Source organism: Nilaparvata lugens, chromosome 3, assembly GCF_014356525.2.
Source record: "Nilaparvata lugens isolate BPH chromosome 3, ASM1435652v1, whole genome shotgun sequence".
In the NCBI taxonomy this organism is placed as follows: Eukaryota; Metazoa; Arthropoda; class Insecta; order Hemiptera; family Delphacidae; genus Nilaparvata; species Nilaparvata lugens.
The window spans coordinates 32,160,336-32,180,711 of record NC_052506.1 but is presented as its reverse complement, the minus strand read 5'-3'; the positions used below and the strand labels follow the sequence as shown (position 1 = coordinate 32,180,711).

Sequence of the window (20,376 nt, the reverse complement as noted above, 5' to 3'; positions counted from 1 at the left end):
ACTATATTATGTCATCCAAAAATCAATAGGTTGTTTTCAACAGACTCGCTCGCTATTCAGCTGAGTGATGAATCCAGTCGTTATTCATTCCCTGATTCAGGAAGTCTATGGCAACACAAAGCATCAGTTGCTCATCCCTATCACCTTCTCTCTTCATAAATCAAAGAATGGCTGCTTGAATGACGTTATGTTTAATAATTCGGTTACATTTGTTTAAGGGTGTGGTCACATTGAATGCATATATGTGCAAGTGCAAGCTTTGGCTATGCATGACCAAGAGTGCAGATGAGAAACAAAATGTGGAAAGAGCAATAGGAACTCTCACCCTGAACACTTGCACTTGCTGGTTGCGTTCAGTGGGAGCAGCTACATACTAATCACAAAATGTTTCAATGAAATTAAAAAATAAGATCGGACATTCTAGCTTGCAACCGTAGAGACAAATGCTGTTTTTGTAGTCTCATAGTGGAAAGTAACGACATATTCCTGATAGCATCTGGTGATTCATTATCAAATTTTCATGTGATTTGATATTTACATTTTATTTCTTGTTTTGCAGGTCAATGGAAGTAGTAATTCTAGTAGTAAGAATATCAACAATAACAATAGTACTAGCAATGCATTTACTCCAGATCAACTATTCAATGCCGACTTCAGCAAAGTCACTCAAGATCCATTCAGTTCGTCAAGTACTGCTGCACCTGAAGCATCATTTGCTAACTTCGACAATAATCCTATCTTTGATTCAACTTCAACAGGTGAGAAGAATAGTCCAAATAACAATCAACGGATAAATTCTTAATATGCTTATCTTGAATAATTTAATCCTTTAAATCCGTTTCGTTCGTTTCATGAAGTAATAGATAAGTGAATGAAAGTGTTTCAATATATTATACAAAATTCCTTTTTTTATTATACTGTACTTTAGTCTCCAACAAATATCGATAGAGTAAATTCCTGATCAAGTACCGTAAAATTGATTCATGACATTAATTGAGCTTTAAGGTTTGATAAAAACAGCTATAAAGAATGTTTAGAAAAGAAAGGGAATCATGAAAGTTTGTCATTATCTTATGATTGAGGGGGGCGATGTTCCACAAAAAGTTTGCCCAGAAACACTAGTTACACCGGGGCATGCGCTGATATCGTGTTAGATGGGGTTACGGGGTTAGATTTTAGGTTTTAAATAGAAATAATCTAATAATATTATGAATTATTCAATCATTTTAGAGTATCGAAACTGGAATGTTGTCACTGTAGTTGACAAAACACTCACCTGTCGTCCAAAAACCACTAAACTAGAACCAGTGACAATTGAAAATGTCCGCCTTCAATCATGAAGTACTTTATCAATACCACACAATCAATGAAAAATATTCTTTCTCATGGTTTGTTTCTTCAAATCTGTCACTTCCATAATATGCTATTGAAGTTAGTCCAGTTAATGACATTTTGTACAATTTCATATATATTTGAAAATACTTATGTGTAATAATCCAAGTTGATTGAATTATCAATCATAAATATTATGCTCTCCTAATTTTTACTTAGCCTACTAAATCAAAAATATGCTGAAAATTTCCCTGCTATCACTTTTCGTGTATAATTTTATATACAAAACTAATCAATTTTATAAATTCAGAATTTATTGTATATTGTAAGAAAGAAATCAATCTAGAGGTACGGTATTTTATTCATGCAATATTTAGACATTATCTAATACTTGTTAAATTGTCGCTTCATTTGTCCTAATTTAGTAAATTACACATGTACTTGGTAAGTTCAAAAATAATTTCATAACTATTATGAAATAGATGAATGCACGTTTCATGTTGAAATATTTGGATATAGAATTAGTTCAATTGATCGCAATCTTTCATTACTAGTTCAAAAATAGATGAACTAGACATTTGGATAAGAAATAAGATATTTTTATAAGAAACTGTTTAATAGTGAAATATTCCATACAAAAACGTCACAAACTAATTGTTCGTATTCATAACTGAGTTTTGTTATGGAGCAGATTTACTCATTTTGGGAAAGAGTAAACTCAACCTCATTACTGTTGTCAAGTATATAGAATTGGCATACTGATCGCTAGTTGAACAATACACTGAGTCTCGATTCTCATTATTTGTAAACACTTGACCTTTAACTATGAAAGCAGTTGTAGAAAGATGATTTTGTTTGTGATGAAGGCTGTGGGGGGTCCTCTGACCAGTGGCGAATGTCGCAGTCTTTCTTGTCGACTTCGTCGTTGCCATTTGAAGTGCCTATGCGCGTGCGTCAGCACAGCATTCCTCCTCCAGCCAACAGATGGAGTGAGTCTTTCAGTCTCTTTGTTGTGAGTTTTCTGTTTGCCGTAGCCAATCCCTTCTCTTCACTTTTTCAGTAGTATGTATTGATTACTTCTTCAGTTATGTAGTGAGAGTTCAATCCTGTAGAGCTTGTTATTCTTTACATTTTTGTTTATAACGTTTACAACAATTATGTTTGCAAATCACAGTTTCAATAATTCTTATTCTCTGGCCTATTCCTATACAAATCATACAGGAAGCAATTGGGAGACAACATATTTCAATATGCTCATTATTGTCAATAACACCCGATTACATACAAAATTGAATGAGTTACTGAGCTGAAGGAAATGTTACATGCTAAAGTGAGGCCTAACTGCACTCTGGATTAAATAAGTTGAGTCTTGAGTCTACAGCCGACCAAAATAGACGTTCGGCTTTCTCATGCAAGCTCATGTAACTGAACATATTCAATATGACATCAGCTTAGGTCAGGATTGTCACTTTGAATATATCCATTCACATGCGCTTGTATGAGTGACTCAATCAGACAATTTGGCAACGTCTGAACTTATTTTTTCAGACTACGGATATTGAGTGCTGTGATTCTGTGAATTAAGAATTTCCAGTCTTTTGGTCTTGATTGTTAGAGTTATTCACAAGTTTTAACAGTCACAAATGTTCATCACTGAAATGATCCAGTTAAAAAATAATAATTCAAAAGAAAAATCCATAACGATTGTTCTACTGATCTCATTATCTGCATTATATGAGCTGATTTTAGGCTATCTCGAGGTCCATCCATTCACGAGATATGATGGCTTATTTTGATAAATCAATCAAACTTGTTGATTAGCGAAAAAGTGGGATTTTTCGAAGATCGATTTCGGTTTGTTTCAGCTTATATTTTAGTGGTTAATCTTTGTAGAAACACCTGTTTTATATCTTGGACTATTTTTTCAGCAAGTTATTCCACCATTTTTGTAATTAGATGGCTTTCTTTGAATTCTACTTATTAAGTTTACCTTACCCTACACTGTATTACATTTGACAGAATCCAAGGTCAGGGCAGTGGACTGTGAATGATAGTTGGTATAAATACCTACAAATAAATCTTTGAATTCTGTGCATAAAAATACTGATAGCTTGAAGTGTGGTAAGTACGCCAATAAAAGACTAAATGAATCAACAAGATGAGATTTAATAACAATAAAATAATAATAGGCAGATGGCCACATACGAAAACAATTGTAAGTAGATTGAGTCAAATATCTTGGGATCAATAAAATAGTAATAGGCAGATGGCCACATACAAAAACAATTGTAAGTAGATTGAGTCAAATATCTTGGGATAATTACAACATGATAACACATTAGAGAAATACAAAATTTAAATGAGATTAGGTCAATGACATTAATGACCATTGAAGTCTGACAATAAACGAAAAGGTAATATTAATGATACCTGAAATGAATATAAATTGAGTGTTAATAATGAAAGTTATTGCTGTAAGGTTCAATATTAATTATTACAAAAGGAATAATAATAAATGACAATGATTTACAAAAGGAATAATAAATGACAATATGCTGTAAATAGTGCTCAACAAGTAGAATACATAAAAATATAGGCGGCATAGGCCTTCAGTAAATTAAATGTCAAGATAGACATCAATCAAACGATAAATAGGCGTCAGTGGCCTTAGAAAATCACTTGTAAAGCCAAGGGTAGCTGTCAAATCCAATGAATTAATAGGCGTCGGTGGCCTCAAAAAATCACTTGTAAAGCCAAGGGTAGCTGTCAAATCCAATGAAATAGTTGCTACTATTGAATACAATTATATAGGCGTCAGTGGCCTCAGAAAATCACTTGTAAAGCCAAGGGTAGCTGTTAAATACAATGAATTAATAGGCGTCGGTGGCCTTAGTGAATCACTTGTAAAGCCAAGGGTAGCTGTCAAATCCAATGAATTAATAGGCGTCAGTGGCCTCAGAAAATCACTTGTAAAGCCAAGGGTAGCTGTCACATCCAATGAATTAATAGGCATCGGTGGCCTTAGTGAATCACTTGTAAAGCCAAGGGTAGCTGTCAAATCCAATGAATTAATAGGCGTCGGTGGCCTCAAAAAATCACTTGTAAAGCCAAGGGTAGCTGTCAAATCCAATGAAATAGTTGCTACTATTGAATACAATTATATAGGCGTCAGTGGCCTCAGAAAATCACTTGTAAAGCCAAGGGTAGCTGTTAAATACAATGAATTAATAGGCGTCGGTGGCCTTAGTGAATCACTTGTAAAGCCAAGGGTAGCTGTCAAATCCAATGAATTAATAGGCGTCGGTGGCCTCAAAAAATCACTTGTAAAGCCAAGGGTAGCTGTCACATCCAATGAATTAATAGGCATCGGTGGCCTTAGTGAATCACTTGTAAAGCCAAGGGTAGCTGTCAAATCCAATGAATTATAGGCGTCGGTGGCCTCAAAAAATCACTTGTAAAGCCAAGGGTAGCTGTCAAATCCAATGAAATAGTTGCTACTATTGAATACAATTATATAGGCGTCAGTGGCCTCAGAAAATCACTTGTAAAGCCAAGGGTAGCTGTTAAATACAATGAATTAATAGGCGTCGGTGGCCTCAGTGAATTGCATGTCAAGATAGACATCAATATATCAATTAATAGGCGTCGGTGGCCTCAGAAAATCACTTGTAAAGCCAAGGGTAGCTGTCAAATCCAATGAATTAATAGGCGTCGGTGGCCTTAGTGAATTGAATGTCAAGATAGACATTAATAGAACAATTATGATACATACGTAAATGAAAATTGAATAGAACGATTTATGTAACCTGAATAAAATTTTGAAGAGGAGATGCAGCCAGGCAGACAGGCAATGACTCCGCAATACCCACAGGAACAGGACATCAGCAAGCGATGATGTGATCTGGCCATGCGATGACAAGCATGGAAGCGTCCATCACAGCAGGCAAATCCCCCAGTGGAAATGAGAACAGGAGCAAGTAGAATTCCAAACGAATAATCCGACCTTCAAGTTGTGGAATTTTTAGATTGATTTCCAAACGGTAGAGATAATGAACTTGAAAGTTTGAGTTACACGAGGTGAAGCCAATTGTAGAAGAATGGCAATTGAAGCCCACACGAGGTTGTAATTTTTGACAAAGTTTATCAGAGTAATATGCGAAGCAATCGATGAATAATTGAATCACAATTGAAGAATAGAATAAATGAATTAATTTGCAGAAGTAATTCACACTTTAAAAACGTTCTGTAGATCAAATAAATAGCGAAAAACGTCCACACGAGGTTGCAATTTTGATAAAGTTATCAGAGTAAATGAGTGAAGAAATCGATGAATAATTGAATCACAATTGAAGAATAGAATAAATGAATTAATTTGCAGAAGTAATTCACACTTTAAAAACGTTCTGTAGATCAAATAAATAGCGATGAACGCCGACACGAGGTTGCAATTTTTGACAAAGTTTATCAAAGGTTTATCAGAGTAAATATGCGAAGCAATCGATGAATAATTGAATCACAATTGAAGAATAGAACAAACGAATTAATTCGAAGAATAATTCACTTTTAAAAACGTTTCGTAGGTCCGATGAATTCAGATGAAAAGTTTAGACCGGGCGCGATATGCACACCCGACTATCCTCCATTGAAAGACAAGCAGCAAAACTAAAGGCGCTAGCAACAAAAAGGGAAGGCGGAAATGTCAGCCACGTATGTGAAACATCTACAAACGTTTGGTGAAAAAGTGGCAAATATGTAGAAAGTAAGATGCCTAAAGACAAAATAAATTCCAAAAAATCGAATAGTACAAATATTAAAATTGCAACGGCAAATAATCCGACGAAAAAATACGAATAAAGGTATAGAAAACCAACTAGACTAAAGCAGTGTCGTAGAACCGACTGTGACGTCACTGGTCAGCGCGGACTGACAAAATGACGACATGATGTCTACGTAGTAGCGGAACGAGTAACAAGTGGAACCGTTCCAATAAATGCTTTGTCAGATTTTACATAAACTGGGCCCCTTGTGTCATATGGGGGTATGGCACAATAAGAAAAAGTAAGAAATATGTAAAATCTGGCAAGGCAATTGGAAATTGAAAACTGGGCCCCATGTGATAACCAGGGGAAAAAACAATGAAACCTAAAAATACAACATGAACCATAAGAGCAAGGGGATTAACTAGAATCCTCATCAATGGGAAGAGGTGCTAAACTCGAAATAGCTCTCTTAAAAGTGCCAGAGGGAGTGAGAACAGTGACAACTCGAACCTTGTCGTCCTTACCGGGATGAACTTCAGTAATGCGCGCCAGCTTCCAAGTGGACTGCGCGGAACCAGGATCCTTCAAGATGACAACCGTACCGACCTTCAAATTTTCACAATCGTTTAGCCATTTGCCTTTTTTCTGAAGAGTGGTTAAATATTCCCGAGACCACCTATCCCAAAGCTCCTGGATAGAAACAGCAAGTTGATACCAACGTGAACGATGATCAATGTGTTTGGTGTTAGGCGGTAAGAAGGGTAATGACGTAAGTGGACGTCCAATCAAAAAATGACCTGGAGACAAGTAGGCAAGATCATGTGGATCTTCCGACAAGGGAACAAGAGGACGCGAATTCAAGATGGCTTCGACCTGAGCAGCAAGAGTACAGGTTTCTTCAAAGTTAAATACCTTGTTGAATGTAACTACACGGAATATGCGTTTGAAGTTTTTTACCGCATTCTCCCAGAGTCCACCGAAGTGCGGAGCCCGAGGAGGAATGAAGTGCCATTGGATGTTGAGTACAGACATAGTGTCATGAATATCTGATTTGAGACGATCAGAGGACAAAAATTCGTGGAGCTCACTAGCTCATTGTTGGCACCAACGAAAGTTGTGGCATTGTCCAAAAAAATGGAATGCGGAATGCCACGACGAGCAGAAAAACGAATCAGAGCGGCAATAAATGCCTTGGAAGTAAGTTCCGAGACAGTTTCAATATGAACGGCACGAGTTACCATACACACAAACAGCGACAAGTATGCTTTAGAAAAAGTACGAGATTTGGGGCCGCCTACACGGATGGAAATAGGACCGGCGTAATCCAAACCACAATTATAAAAGGGAAAATTAGCCTGAACGCAGGCCGCTGGTAAACTACCCATGATTTGCTCAGAACAAAGAGCCGAAAAGCGAAAACACAATATGCAATGCCGCAATACACTTTTGATGGTGCGACGGGTGGAGGGAAACCAAAATCGTTGTCTTACACTGGCCATGGTGGCCTGCACACCAGCATGACTTAGACGACGATGGTAAGCAACAATCAATGCACGAGTGAATTTGTGATTGCTAGGCAACAATATTTTATGTTTGTAATCAAAGGAAGCATTTGCATTTTGCAAACGTCCACCAACTCTGAGCAGAGAATCTGAGTGAATGAATGGTGACAAGGCTTTAATAGAACTATTAGGCAATAGCTCCTGATTTTGACGCAATGCTTTAAGTTCAGCAGAGAAGGCCTCTTTTTGAATGGATTTGAAGATACAATTTTCAGCTTCTGAAATTTCAGAGATAGCTAATTGACCAAAGTGCGGAGTGACTGAATTTTGTTTTCTACAATTATGAATGAACCGTAGAACATATGCTGTTGTACGAACGATTTTGTGATAGGTGGAGCAACTATTGATTATACCTGGGATAACATCATTATGAGAAGAAGTGGTAGCTAATACCTGAACTGATTGAGAACTGATTTCTCTAACTGATGAGAGACATCATTTGAAGTCAGAAAATTCGACGTGACCCTACGGGGAGCGGCCACAGGTGAAGCGGGGAGGCACGAACGAGGTGCTGCAATAGGACGAATAGCTTTACAAGAACCAAATATGACCCAACCTAGACTGGTTTTCTGAAGAATGGGAGCGTTTTGAGCTAGATACAATTTACCAGGCTGAAGAACAGATGCAAATATGCCAGCACCAAGTAACAGATCTACAGGCTTAGGCTGATCAAACAATGGATCCGCTAATTTGAGTTCAACAGGAATTGAAATTTTAGAAAGATCAATGTTCACACTAGGAACATTAGATGATATGCTATCAACTACAATACAATTTTCTTCAACCGACCACGAACGATCAGATGAAGACAAGCAAACTGAATGAGAAATAGATGATTTGGTCTTATTCTCACCTACACTATGAATCAAAGTGTCAGAATACAAGGTAGCAAGTGACAATTTTTCAGCCAACCTAGTTGACATCAAATTACAATCAGAGCAAGAATCTAAAAGCGCGGTTGCTTTAATAAATTCCCCACTAGAAGATTGAACCAAAACTTCGGCAGTAGGTAACAAGGCGACAGTTGATTGCTGTTGCAAACACAGAGACGAAGTGGAGCTCATTGTGACATGAGAGTTCTTCTGAGGCTGTTCTGCATGAGAAACAGCTTGCTTAGTTGTTTCCGAATTCTGAACCATGACGGAATTCAGAACAGCATTCTTACCCTTGGAGGGAGCAAAGGATTGAGAATGAATAACATTTGAAGTTACCTTATCCTTAGAAGTAGGCTGAGTGTCCCGTGATTGAGGATACGACCTATGAAGAACAGTGTGGTGACTCTTGCCACAAAGTGTACACGATTTGTCCGAACAAACATGATTGGGTGCGAAAGGCTTGAGGCAATTATAACATAACCTTTTGTCACGGACAGCATTCCAACGATCAGTAACCTGCAACTTCAATAATTCATTACAACGATTTGGAAAATGACCAACAGAATTACAAAAACTACAAGGTGACATAGAAGAGGTAGTAACCTGCATCCTAGCTTGAACATTCGATTGATTTTGATTGAACTTCGGCTTGCTATGAGCACCAACCGAGTTGGATGTACTTTGCTGTACATTTCCTTGATGATGGTTAGCTGAGCTTGAAGCAACAGCTTCCATGATTTTGCATTGTGATTCCAAAAAATTCCAAAATTTATCAATGGTGGGAATGTCGTGTATACCAACACTCTTTTCCCATTCTCGAACAGTAGCAGTATCCAACTGCAACAACATTTTGTGCATGTACAATAAGTCCTTGATTTGGACTCCAAGTTGAAGCGCTTCAAGCGCGGTAATGTGGGACTTGCAAAAGTCAATGAATGCCCGTAATGATTGCGGACAGTTACGCTTTATGGTAGGCGGAGATTCAATTGCCGTGACGTGCCTGGCAGCAATTAATCTCTTATTGTCATACCTCTCCTTAAGAGGTTCCAAGCAAGCTAAAAACCATTTTCGTCAGCTTCAATGTGTTCCACTCTAGCAAGAGCTTCACCACTGAGTGATTGACGAAGATAGAAAAATTTCAATGAGTCATTAATATTATCTTGATTACCAATAATATTGGTAAAAGCACTTGAGAATGCTTGCCATTTTGAAAGCTCCCCATTGAAGCGTGGAAGCGGAATCTGAGGCAACTGAAAATTTGCCAAATGTGAGTTTTGAGATGTTGGCCGCTGGGAAGCACCAGCAGTGGCCTCATTGTTGCGTTGTCTGCTTTCAAAAGCAGTTAATGCAGCGTTTGCCTTAGAGGTAATGGAGATAAACTTATTAAGTATCTCAAAATGAGTTGAAGTGTCTTGTGCTTGCAACTCTGAATTCCATAGCTGTTCATGTATTTTATCATACTTAATTCTAAGTGAACCTAGTTCGTTTTTGACAGTCAATAATTGATAATAAGTGGCTTCAGTGTCCATAACATAATCGTTATAGCTGGTTATGAACCAATCTATTTCCTGGTGCAAATTGTCTCTTGCATTGAAAAGAGCAGAAGGCTCAGGAAGTGAATCTTCCTCATGATCGGACATGCTTAAAAACTAACAGAGAAACCTGAGTGAACAAAACGATGCTGCACTGTAGCAATGCGATTGCTGCGCCAATAAGCAACCTTGGGCGCTGGTCCAGTACGCAGAGAGGCACGCCTGTGCGTTTGAGGCAAGTTGTATCAAGCTTGCTGTGCGGTGAGTCAAGTAGCGAGCTCGCAAGGCAGTGTAGTTTGCCGTGTGTTGTTTTCTCAATGCGCAATAGCCGTCTGTGACCAGTTCAGTGCGGTTCAGTCTCTCAGGGAACAAGATAGTTGATAGCTGGTGCATACACGTCGCAGCGTGCTTTGAGTTGCAGCCAGTACTGAAAATTTGAAACAAGTGTGTGAATGCTTAATATTAAACAATATAAACATACAAAGGTACAATGGAATAAAATATACTCTAGAGTGGGACCTAATCATTGGCGTCAAGCTAGACTATTAGGCACATGGTCACTGAAACCCTAAGGTTCAATGGACCAAGAAATAGGTAATAAAAATGAACAATTATCCTAGGTAAACTGGGTCAAAGATGACGGGCAGGAGGACCAATTTTTATCCAATTGGTCCCCAATTAACAATATCCTAGGTAGACACTGGGTCAAAGATGATGGGCTGGAGGACCAATTTTTATCCAATTGGTCCCCAATTAACAATATCCTAGGTAGACACTGGGTCAAAGATCCGGCCCGGAGGACCAATTTTTATGACAGAATCCAAGGTCAGGGCAGTGGACTGTGAATGATAGTTGGTATAAATACCTACAAATAAATCTTTGAATTCTGTGCATAAAAATACTGATAGCTTGAAGTGTGGTAAGTATGCCAATAAAAGACTAAATGAATCAACAAGATGCGATTTAATAACAATAAAATAATAATAGGCAGATGGCCACATACGAAAACAATTGTAAGTAGATTGAGTCAAATATCTTGGGATCAATAAAATAGTAATAGGCAGATGGCCACATACAAAAACAATTGTAAGTAGATTGAGTCAAATATCTTGGGATAATTACAACATGATAACACATTAGAGAAATACAAAATTTAAATGAGATTAGGTCAATGACATTAATGACCATTGAAGTCTGACAATAAACGAAAAGGTAATATTAATGATACCTGAAATGAATATAAATTGAGTGCTAATAATGAAAGTTATTGCTGTAAGGTTCAATATTAATGATTACAAAAGGAATAATAATAAATGACAATGATTTACAAAAGGAATAATAAATGACAATATGCTGTAAATAGTGCTCAACAAGTAGAATACATAAAAATATAGGCGGCATAGGCCTTCAGTAAATTAAATGTCAAGATAGACATCAATCAAACGATAAATAGGCGTCAGTGGCCTTAGAAAATCACTTGTAAAGCCAAGGGTAGCTGTCAAATCCAATGAATTAATAGGCGTCGGTGGCCTCAAAAAATCACTTGTAAAGCCAAGGGTAGCTGTCAAATCCAATGAAATAGTTGCTACTATTGAATACAATTATATAGGCGTCAGTGGCCTCAGAAAATCACTTGTTAAGCCAAGGGTAGCTGTTAAATACAATGAATTAATAGGCGTCAGTGGCCTTAGTGAATCACTTGTAAAGCCAAGGGTAGCTGTCAAATCCAATGAATTAATAGGCGTCAGTGGCCTCAGAAAATCACTTGTAAAGCCAAGGGTAGCTGTCACATCCAATGAATTAATAGGCATCGGTGGCCTTAGTGAATCACTTGTAAAGCCAAGGGTAGCTGTCAAATCCAATGAATTAATAGGCGTCGGTGGCCTCAAAAAATCACTTGTAAAGCCAAGGGTAGCTGTCAAATCCAATGAAATAGTTGCTACTATTGAATACAATTATATAGGCGTCAGTGGCCTCAGAAAATCACTTGTAAAGCCAAGGGTAGCTGTTAAATGCAATGAATTAATAGGCGTCGGTGGCCTCAGTGAATTGCATGTCAAGATAGACATCAATATATCAATTAATAGGCGTCGGTGGCCTCAGAAAATCACTTGTAAAGCCAAGGGTAGCTGTCAAATCCAATGAATTAATAGGCGTCGGTGGCCTTAGTGAATTGAATGTCAAGATAGACATTAATAGAACAATTATGATACATACGTAAATGAAAATTGAATAGAACGATTTATGTAACCTGAATAAAATTTTGAAGAGGAGATGCAGCCAGGCAGACAGGCAATGACTCCGCAATACCCACAGGAACAGGACATCAGCAAGCGATGATGTGATCTGGCCATGCGATGACAAGCATGGAAGCGTCCATCACAGCAGGCAAATCCCCCAGTGGAAATGAGAACAGGAGCAAGTAGAATTCCAAACGAATAATCCGACCTTCAAGTTGTGGAATTTTTAGATTGATTTCCAAACGGTAGAGATGATGAACTTGAAAGTTTGAGTTACACGAGGTGAAGCCAATTGTAGAAGAATGGCAATTGAAGCCTACACGAGGTTGTAATTTTTGACAAAGTTTATCAGAGTAATATGCGAAGCAATCGATGAATAATTGAATCACAATTGAAGAATAGAATAAACGAATTAATTCGAAGAATAATTCACTTTTGAAAACATTTCGTAGGTCCGATGAATTCAGATGAAAAGTTTAGACCGGGCGCGATATGCACACCCGACTATCCTCCATTGAAAGACAAGCAGCAAAACTAAAGGCGCTAGCAACAAAAAGGGAAGGCGGAAATGTCAGCCACGTATGTGAAACATCTACAAACGTTTGGTGAAAAAGTGGCAAATATGTAGAAAGTAAGATGCCTAAAGACAAAATAAATTCCAAAAAATCGAATAGTACAAATATTAAAATTGCAACGGCAAATAATCCGACGAAAAAATACGAATAAAGGTATAGAAAACCAACTTGACTAAAGCAGTGTCGTAGAACCGACTGTGACGTCACTGGTCAGCGCGGACTGACAAAATGACGACATGATGTCTACGTAGTAGCGGAACGAGTAACAAGTGGAACCGTTCCAATAAATGCTTTGTCAGATTTTACAACATTGTTCCCCCAAAACTGCAAAATTTCAGTTTTAAACTATTCAAAGTTTCTATTTCCAGGAGCTGTATGTCGAAAATCATTCATTCGTAACCTTACGTTTTGTTCGTTCATTCCTAACCTTACCAATCGTTATACCTTACCTAAATCGTTCATTCCTAACCTTACCAAATTAGTTTTGGTTGCTCACTTTCATTGCATGTAATTTAAAGTTATTTTTAAAATATACCATCTTTTCAAGTATTTTAACAGTTATAAATTTGTGGTAACTCGATTTATGAATGAAAATTGTGAAAGTTGTAAATGCTATTTTGTAAAACGAATTTATTTATTTTGTAAAACTCATCAAGATTGTTTAAGTCATGAGTTTCTGTTGATCAAACTGGTATTTTTTACGAGTTCAGCTTTCCTAATGAGTTTGATATATTTATTTATTGAGGATTCATGTTCAGTAACTCTACAACCTGAATTCAGGTTTATTGATGACTAGGAAGAACACTATCTTCATTGGAGTGAATTATAAAAAGGATTTTTTGCATCTTTATAAATGTATTTACAGAGTCTTGACTTTTCGACAAATACTTTTTATGGGCGAGGGCAAAAAGGGACAGAAATATCTGCCTTGGCACCAATATTTACTATAGAAATTATATATATATATATTATATATATATATATATATGTGTGTGTGTGTGTGGTGTGTGTGTGTGTGTGTGTGTGTGTGTGTGTGTGTGTGTGTGTGTGTGTGTGTGAAGTACGTATAATTTACGCACATTATTCCACTCATTAATATAGTAACTTGAATAATTATTACAACCATTCTTATAATGTTAATCAAGCTTGTCCGTTGATAAGCTACTGCTTAACACCAGTGATTTGGTCAGACCTTGAAGTCATCCGAGTTTCTTATATGATTTGATTTTTGCATTATGTTAATATTATCTAACTTTTCATGAGTTTTCTTTGAAACTAATCGCTTGATACCAAACACAATAATTTTGTCTCCAAAACTAATGAGGACTTTTTTACAATTATCTTACAAAATTTTGCCTGAAACTTATCAACTGTACTATTTTGTTTTAACATTCCACCATTAGAAATACGAATACAAAGTATTATAGAAGCGATTGGTTTCGTAGTCGTGCTGATATGCTATCGATAGGATGAGATATATTCTAATTCATGTTCAATTATTTTTGAAGGCTTTGCTGGGATCAGTGATAACAGTTGTCCGACGGAGGATCGTTACGCTGCTTTGAAGGATTTGGATTGCTTGATGAAATCACAAAAACAGCAGCAGCAGAGTACTCCACAAGTACAACCTTCTACATCCCCACCCGAGTGGGGTAAATATTGTTCATAATATATATTTTGTATGATTGATGCTTCCAATTCTGATGCATGGAGCTGTATTAAAAAAGTAATAATTTACCGTAGGAAACCGACTAACTTACAGCCTATCTCACTTACTGAATAACTTACAGGAAACTGACTAACATGATAAGTTAATTCTTTATCGAAGGATTAATTCGTTTCTGTCGCTGGAATTAATGAATAAGCTCTGATTTTGCATTTCCTACCTTCAATACTTTCGTAAGTTATAAAGTCTCAGTTCTTTTTTTTGCTGTACCATTTCTTATTTAAAACAATTCTTTTATGGCCAGAAATAGTGGAGAAATTGAAAATTAACTTCTACATTAAAACTCCATAATAGAAGCTTCACTCTATGGTCAATATTGGTTGATTTATACAGTAGATGACTTGAAGATTCCTAATACCATCTATTGTAATTATCATAGTTTTTTGCAATGTATCGATTTTATCACAGTTATCTCGCTCTAGTTAACAGTTTTGAAATAATATGAATCAGAGATTGACTTTCACACAGAAACAATTGTCTTCAACAGTTTTATGAAAGGCTTGTTAAGGATATATTATAAAATTAAGGTGTGAACATTTTCAAAAGAATGAATTAGATGTTTATTCAAATTGATTCGAATCTGGAATGTCTTTATTCTCAATCACATAAGCAAGTGAAACAACTAGCCACCTTTCATCTAGGTTGTGCTATCATTTTTGTAAAAGTAGATTTTCATGGCTGCGACTGTGGCACTATTAACAACTTGGAATAGTCAAAATAACTCTTCGCTACTGCAAATAGTACCTACTCGGTTTTTTAAAATTGAATATTAATACTAAAACTAAAAATGTCTCAATTTCATTCTTTAAAAAATTGAGTTTTGAAGATTCTATATATTAATATAGATTCAATTTTATTAATAATGATAGCAACAGCCTACTGTAAATTGATAATAGTTAATTAGTGGTTCCCATTTTTGTATTTAGTTGTTCATAGTTCCAAATAGCTGCTATTTTGACTAATCGCAGTTGTTGGTCGTGCCAGTCACAGCAACATAAACTTACCTCAAGATGTGCTGGGTTAACATTATCTTTAAAAAATATTTTTCAGGAATAAATAATAAGTTTGGAGCAAGTTGGCCTGCTGGCGCAATTTTCGGCTCATCAAACTCAGAATCATCAACATCAAACCCATTCACAGGTTAATATATCTTTCAATAATATTCTTTTTAAATTACCTTCAATATTATGCAAGTCTTTAGGTACTCTAACCTTATTAAATCAATTTTTTATTTTCAATGATTTGTAGTAGAATTTTTTATTGCAAAAGTTTTACATATGTTTTTCTAGTAAATAGTTGACATAAAATAAGGAACCCTAAAGTATATTAATATGAATTAGTATGGCCTTGTCGAACTGAATAGAATCTATTATCACTATAATTTTTAATGTTATTGTTTATCTTTTATCAACTTTGATGTGGCTGCTACTGATGGCCTTACACAAGTTGAGTTCTGGTAGACATTTTGAAGAACAGAAGTTTCTAACTAAGCAGGTTTGCCAACTTTATTAATAAATTGTTAAATAAATATATTAGTCTAGAACAATAGATCACAGCTCATCAGAATGACGTGGGAATATCGATGGCTCTCATCGTTGGCAGGCCTGTTTTGAGCTCAGAGCTCAGCTCGAAATAATAATATTTTATGACTTAGCTGGCTCAGGTGGTGGCGGGTGGTCCATGTTAGTGAGTATGTTGGGTATAATTGTGATTTTCGGTGGTTTAATTAAAATTTGTTTACCAAAAATAGAGATTTTGACACAGCATCCGCGTGTGGTTGTTTTACAAACATCAAATAAATTAAACGTAAACATATTTCTAGAATGTAAAGTTAAAACGTAATAGACTTCAGGTTAGTTAAATATATAAAGGTTTAAATTAAATTAATATTGATCGAAAATAAACATCAAATTATTATTATTATTAGTCGTAGAGCTCCCGAAGTGGAAGACGCTGAGTAAAATCATGATCATCGATTTTTATTAGACTTGGCGGTTTTCTTGTTCGCCCACCAGCTTTTCATTCTCTGAGAAAATGCAGCTTTTCTTTCTTCACTCCATCTTGTGCCAACTCTTGGTGCTTTTATCTCTGGAATAATTTCCCATTTGTTCACTTTTGTTTTGAAATTATTTCTATTTTTAATTTCATCATCAGTAATTCCTGCCAAAACTAGATCTTTCTTAACATTCCTAATCCATTCTCCTCCATAGGCAAGCGATGCTACATATTTTACTATTTTTTTTTTGTGATTCTATGGTCAGGGAGCCTCATGATATGACCATAGAATTTTAGACGTCTTTTTCTCATGTCTGTTACAATATTTGAATGTTGCTCAACTGTGCTATTTTTCTGTAATCTATAACCATTCTCAGTTAATCTCGAGTTAATTTCTAATTATTTTCCTTTCTTCTTTCTTCAAATTTTCTAGATCAGCTTTCCTGTTGAGATTTAGGGTCTCACTGGCATATAGCATTGATGGCTTTATTACTGTATTATAATGTCTAATTCTAGTGTGAAGAGACAAGCATTTTTTATTCATCAAATTAATATTAATTAATTAGTAATTTCCAGACAAAGTGACCACTTGAATTAATCTTTGGATAAATTAGTATATTAAAATCAAAATTCCTGTAGAATTTATTTCCTTTTGTTAAAATCTTATTGGCTCTACATCGATGAAATTTTTGTGTGCAGTCATTATTACCAAACTCATTTAATCAACTTAATTTTCTAAATTCAATAAATTGTGAATTTTGCAGGAGAGAAGAATGTTTGGACAAATTCCAATTCTTTTAGTGCAAATCCTTTCAGGAATGGTCGAGCCACTGTGACAGGTATGTTAAAACTTCATTCTTCATTTCCTGCCGTTGCATTGGATAGTTTGAGATATCAGTAATGGAAACTTCTCTTCCCTATGTAAAGGCTAGACTTCTTTTTATTTTTAGCTTAGAACTGAAAAGTCATCCATCCTCCTTTACAAAGTTTCAAAAATCCTGTTAGAAAGATGGATCCTGTTGTTAATCTCTTCGACAACCCATCATTTCTAATAAATAGCTGTGATAATAAGTGAAAAGTACTTCTTTCAAAAAAAATATCAAAGCCGTCCAAGTTGTCGCCACACTGCAAATATGATATACTGCAAAATACGATTTCTGATTTGTTTCTAAGCTAGGAAAACGCTTTTTACGAACGTTTGTATTTAAAAACAACTAATCAGGAAATTCATGATCGGGAAAGTGGATTTTTTCCGATTGTTGTTCTGATCAGCTGCTTTTGTTAGTAAAACAGCATCTGTCTAACCTATAAGCACGATATCGGGGGACCGTGCTTCGCTCTGGAGTACAAAAGCATAGGAAATTTATCACAAAAGAGGAAATTATAATATATTTATAGTTTATACAGGAATGTTCTATCTAATAAATAATAATCATAGTGGATTGAGATTAATTCCCAGTAGAATGCAAAAATCTTTCACAAAGGCCCGGTTGCTTAAAACCCGGTTAAATCTTAATCCTTTCACGTGAACCAAATAAGAAAAGACCATTTTAATAAAAGGCTTCTCTGATTGGTTCTCCTGGAATTAATCAGCATTAAATTTTATCCGGAAATCGGCACCAAGTACCTGATTGAATGATTGCAATAGTTCAACAGCTAAGTCGTAATAACTTTGTCTCAGTCCCACACACATGCACTCGCTCACTCACTTCTATTATCAACAGACGACGAAATTATCGGCTGTTTTTCCAAGGATGAATTAGTATTATCCTTTTAATGTCCTTCAGCGAGTTTTCTCAGGGATGAGACCTAGTGCAATCGAATTTTTATATTATAAACCTACTAAATACTGTTCCAATTTTCGTGAGAATCGTTAGATCCGTTTTCGAGATCCGGTGACATATCCTATTATATGAAGCAAACAATTTCTGTATTTATTTATATGGTTATTTGGTTATATTTATGGTTATATATTTATGTCCAACGGATCTCGAAAACGGCTTTAACGATTTTCACAAAATTTGGAACATAGTGGTTTATGATATAAAAAATCTATTGCACTAGGTCTCATCCCTGGGAAAACTCGCTGAAGGACATGAAAAGGATAACAGTTATTCATCCTTGGAAAAACAGATAATAATTTCGTCGTCTGTCGAAACAGAAGATGCGTGTGTGGGAGAGAAACAGAAGTATTTCCAGCTGTGTAATCAATCAGCAAGAAATATTATCTAGAAATTTTAATCGACTTGATCAAAATAAATTGATTTGTTGACATGACATGATAATCATTATTTTTAAACTAGAGTATATCATATTTTCAAAGTTAATCATTATTTGACAATTTTAAGTGATTAGTGAGTGTTATTTTGTTATTCAATTTGATTTGTAAATAATCTAAATTAGAACTTTTTTGTTTTTAAATGTTTGGACTGAAAATTTGACCTGAATTCAAATGTATGGAAAATAACCTACTTTCTGGACTATTTATAGTGTATGAATCAAAATTCGGGGAAGAAACAGTTTTGGGCTGTGCCTGTTAGTCCTTCCCCAATCATTTTAAAGAATTGTGTTATGTTTATCAATAGTTTATAAATAAATAACGAGCGAAGCTCTGTGCCCCGATATTCATTCTAAATTAGAGTATAATTTTTAAAGTTACGGTAATCATTATTTTACAGTTTCAAGTGATTAGTGAATGTTATTGAGGTGATTGTAAGCTACGAGCTGTGTGCTAAGAAGACTCTTCGGTTCCAGGCTATGTACTATGTATACTTACACCCTGCAAAAATTCAGCTTTCCCCTAATTTGTCGCGCATCAATGTCTTTATTGACTGCGACTGGGCCAGTGTCACGATTTCTCATCTCAAATCATTCTACTACATACTATAATTCAACACATCCATCTTTAGTAAATAGCTGTGATACAAGTCACCCCGGTATTTTTTTTCAACATTTACTGTCGTTTTTTGTTGATAATTATCAGAATAATTTTACCTCAATAACAAAAAATGGCACCTTTAACCATCCCCACCCTCTTAGCACAAGGTGTAGGAATAAGTGTCGAATATGTTAACTCCTAACTATCCTAAACAGAGCTGCAGAGTTTAAAATTGTGTTTATAACATTTTCTTTTGTTGACTGGAATATAATAAACTATTGATGCCCAATAAAAAAATTGCACTAAAGTTTCTGATGTCAAACAGAATATTCCCGCTGAAACAAAGTTCAATTTAGAATTTGATCACTTGACATTTTCAAATACTTGCGTTTTCAGTGTCACTCAGCTCAATAAATTATGTTTTGTATTCAGCCATATTTGTAGAAATGATGTACAATGAGATGTTTTCTTTGCTTCTCTAGAGAATGTTTGGAGCGGAGTCCCCAATGGTCAACATACTAATGGATTTCCTACAAGTCAGTCATTGAACTTTATGCAATCAAGAACAGCCTGGAATAATGAAACCTTCAGCAATCCTTTTTCAGTAAGTAATCTTAACTGACTTGATTGAGTACTTCATTTATGTAGATTACGATTTATACTGGCTTATACACTTATATACAATAGCTTACAATACAGAAAAATTATAGATGACTTGGGCAGAATTATTATAAGTTGTACTGTTCTGCGACTGTTCATACTCGCTCGGCCAGGCTGAGAGGGGATAATCCCATTAGAACTAATGAAAATAACATTTTCACTGTACCGGTCACTGACTGATATGTAGAAATTCGTCGATACCTATCGTCTTGACTATAAATAACGGTAGACTAAAATAATG

General features: G+C 35.7%; 1 protein-coding gene across 2 annotated transcripts in view; it reads left to right on the top strand.

The window, feature by feature from the left end:
• LOC111056538 (arf-GAP domain and FG repeat-containing protein 1) overlaps positions 1–20,376 on the top strand; it is a 52,499-nt gene that overhangs the window by 22,987 nt on the left and 9,136 nt on the right. Inside the window, exons 5-10 of one of the 2 annotated variants that reach the window (XM_039423547.1) lie at positions 560–758; positions 2,199–2,321; positions 14,385–14,528; positions 15,653–15,742; positions 17,362–17,436; positions 19,958–20,079. In XM_039423547.1, the coding sequence (XP_039279481.1) occupies positions 560–758; positions 2,199–2,321; positions 14,385–14,528; positions 15,653–15,742; positions 17,362–17,436; positions 19,958–20,079 (753 nt within the window). The remainder of the gene's footprint in view (positions 1–559; positions 759–2,198; positions 2,322–14,384; positions 14,529–15,652; positions 15,743–17,361; positions 17,437–19,957; positions 20,080–20,376) is intronic. The other variant, XM_039423548.1, reaches the window with a different exon arrangement.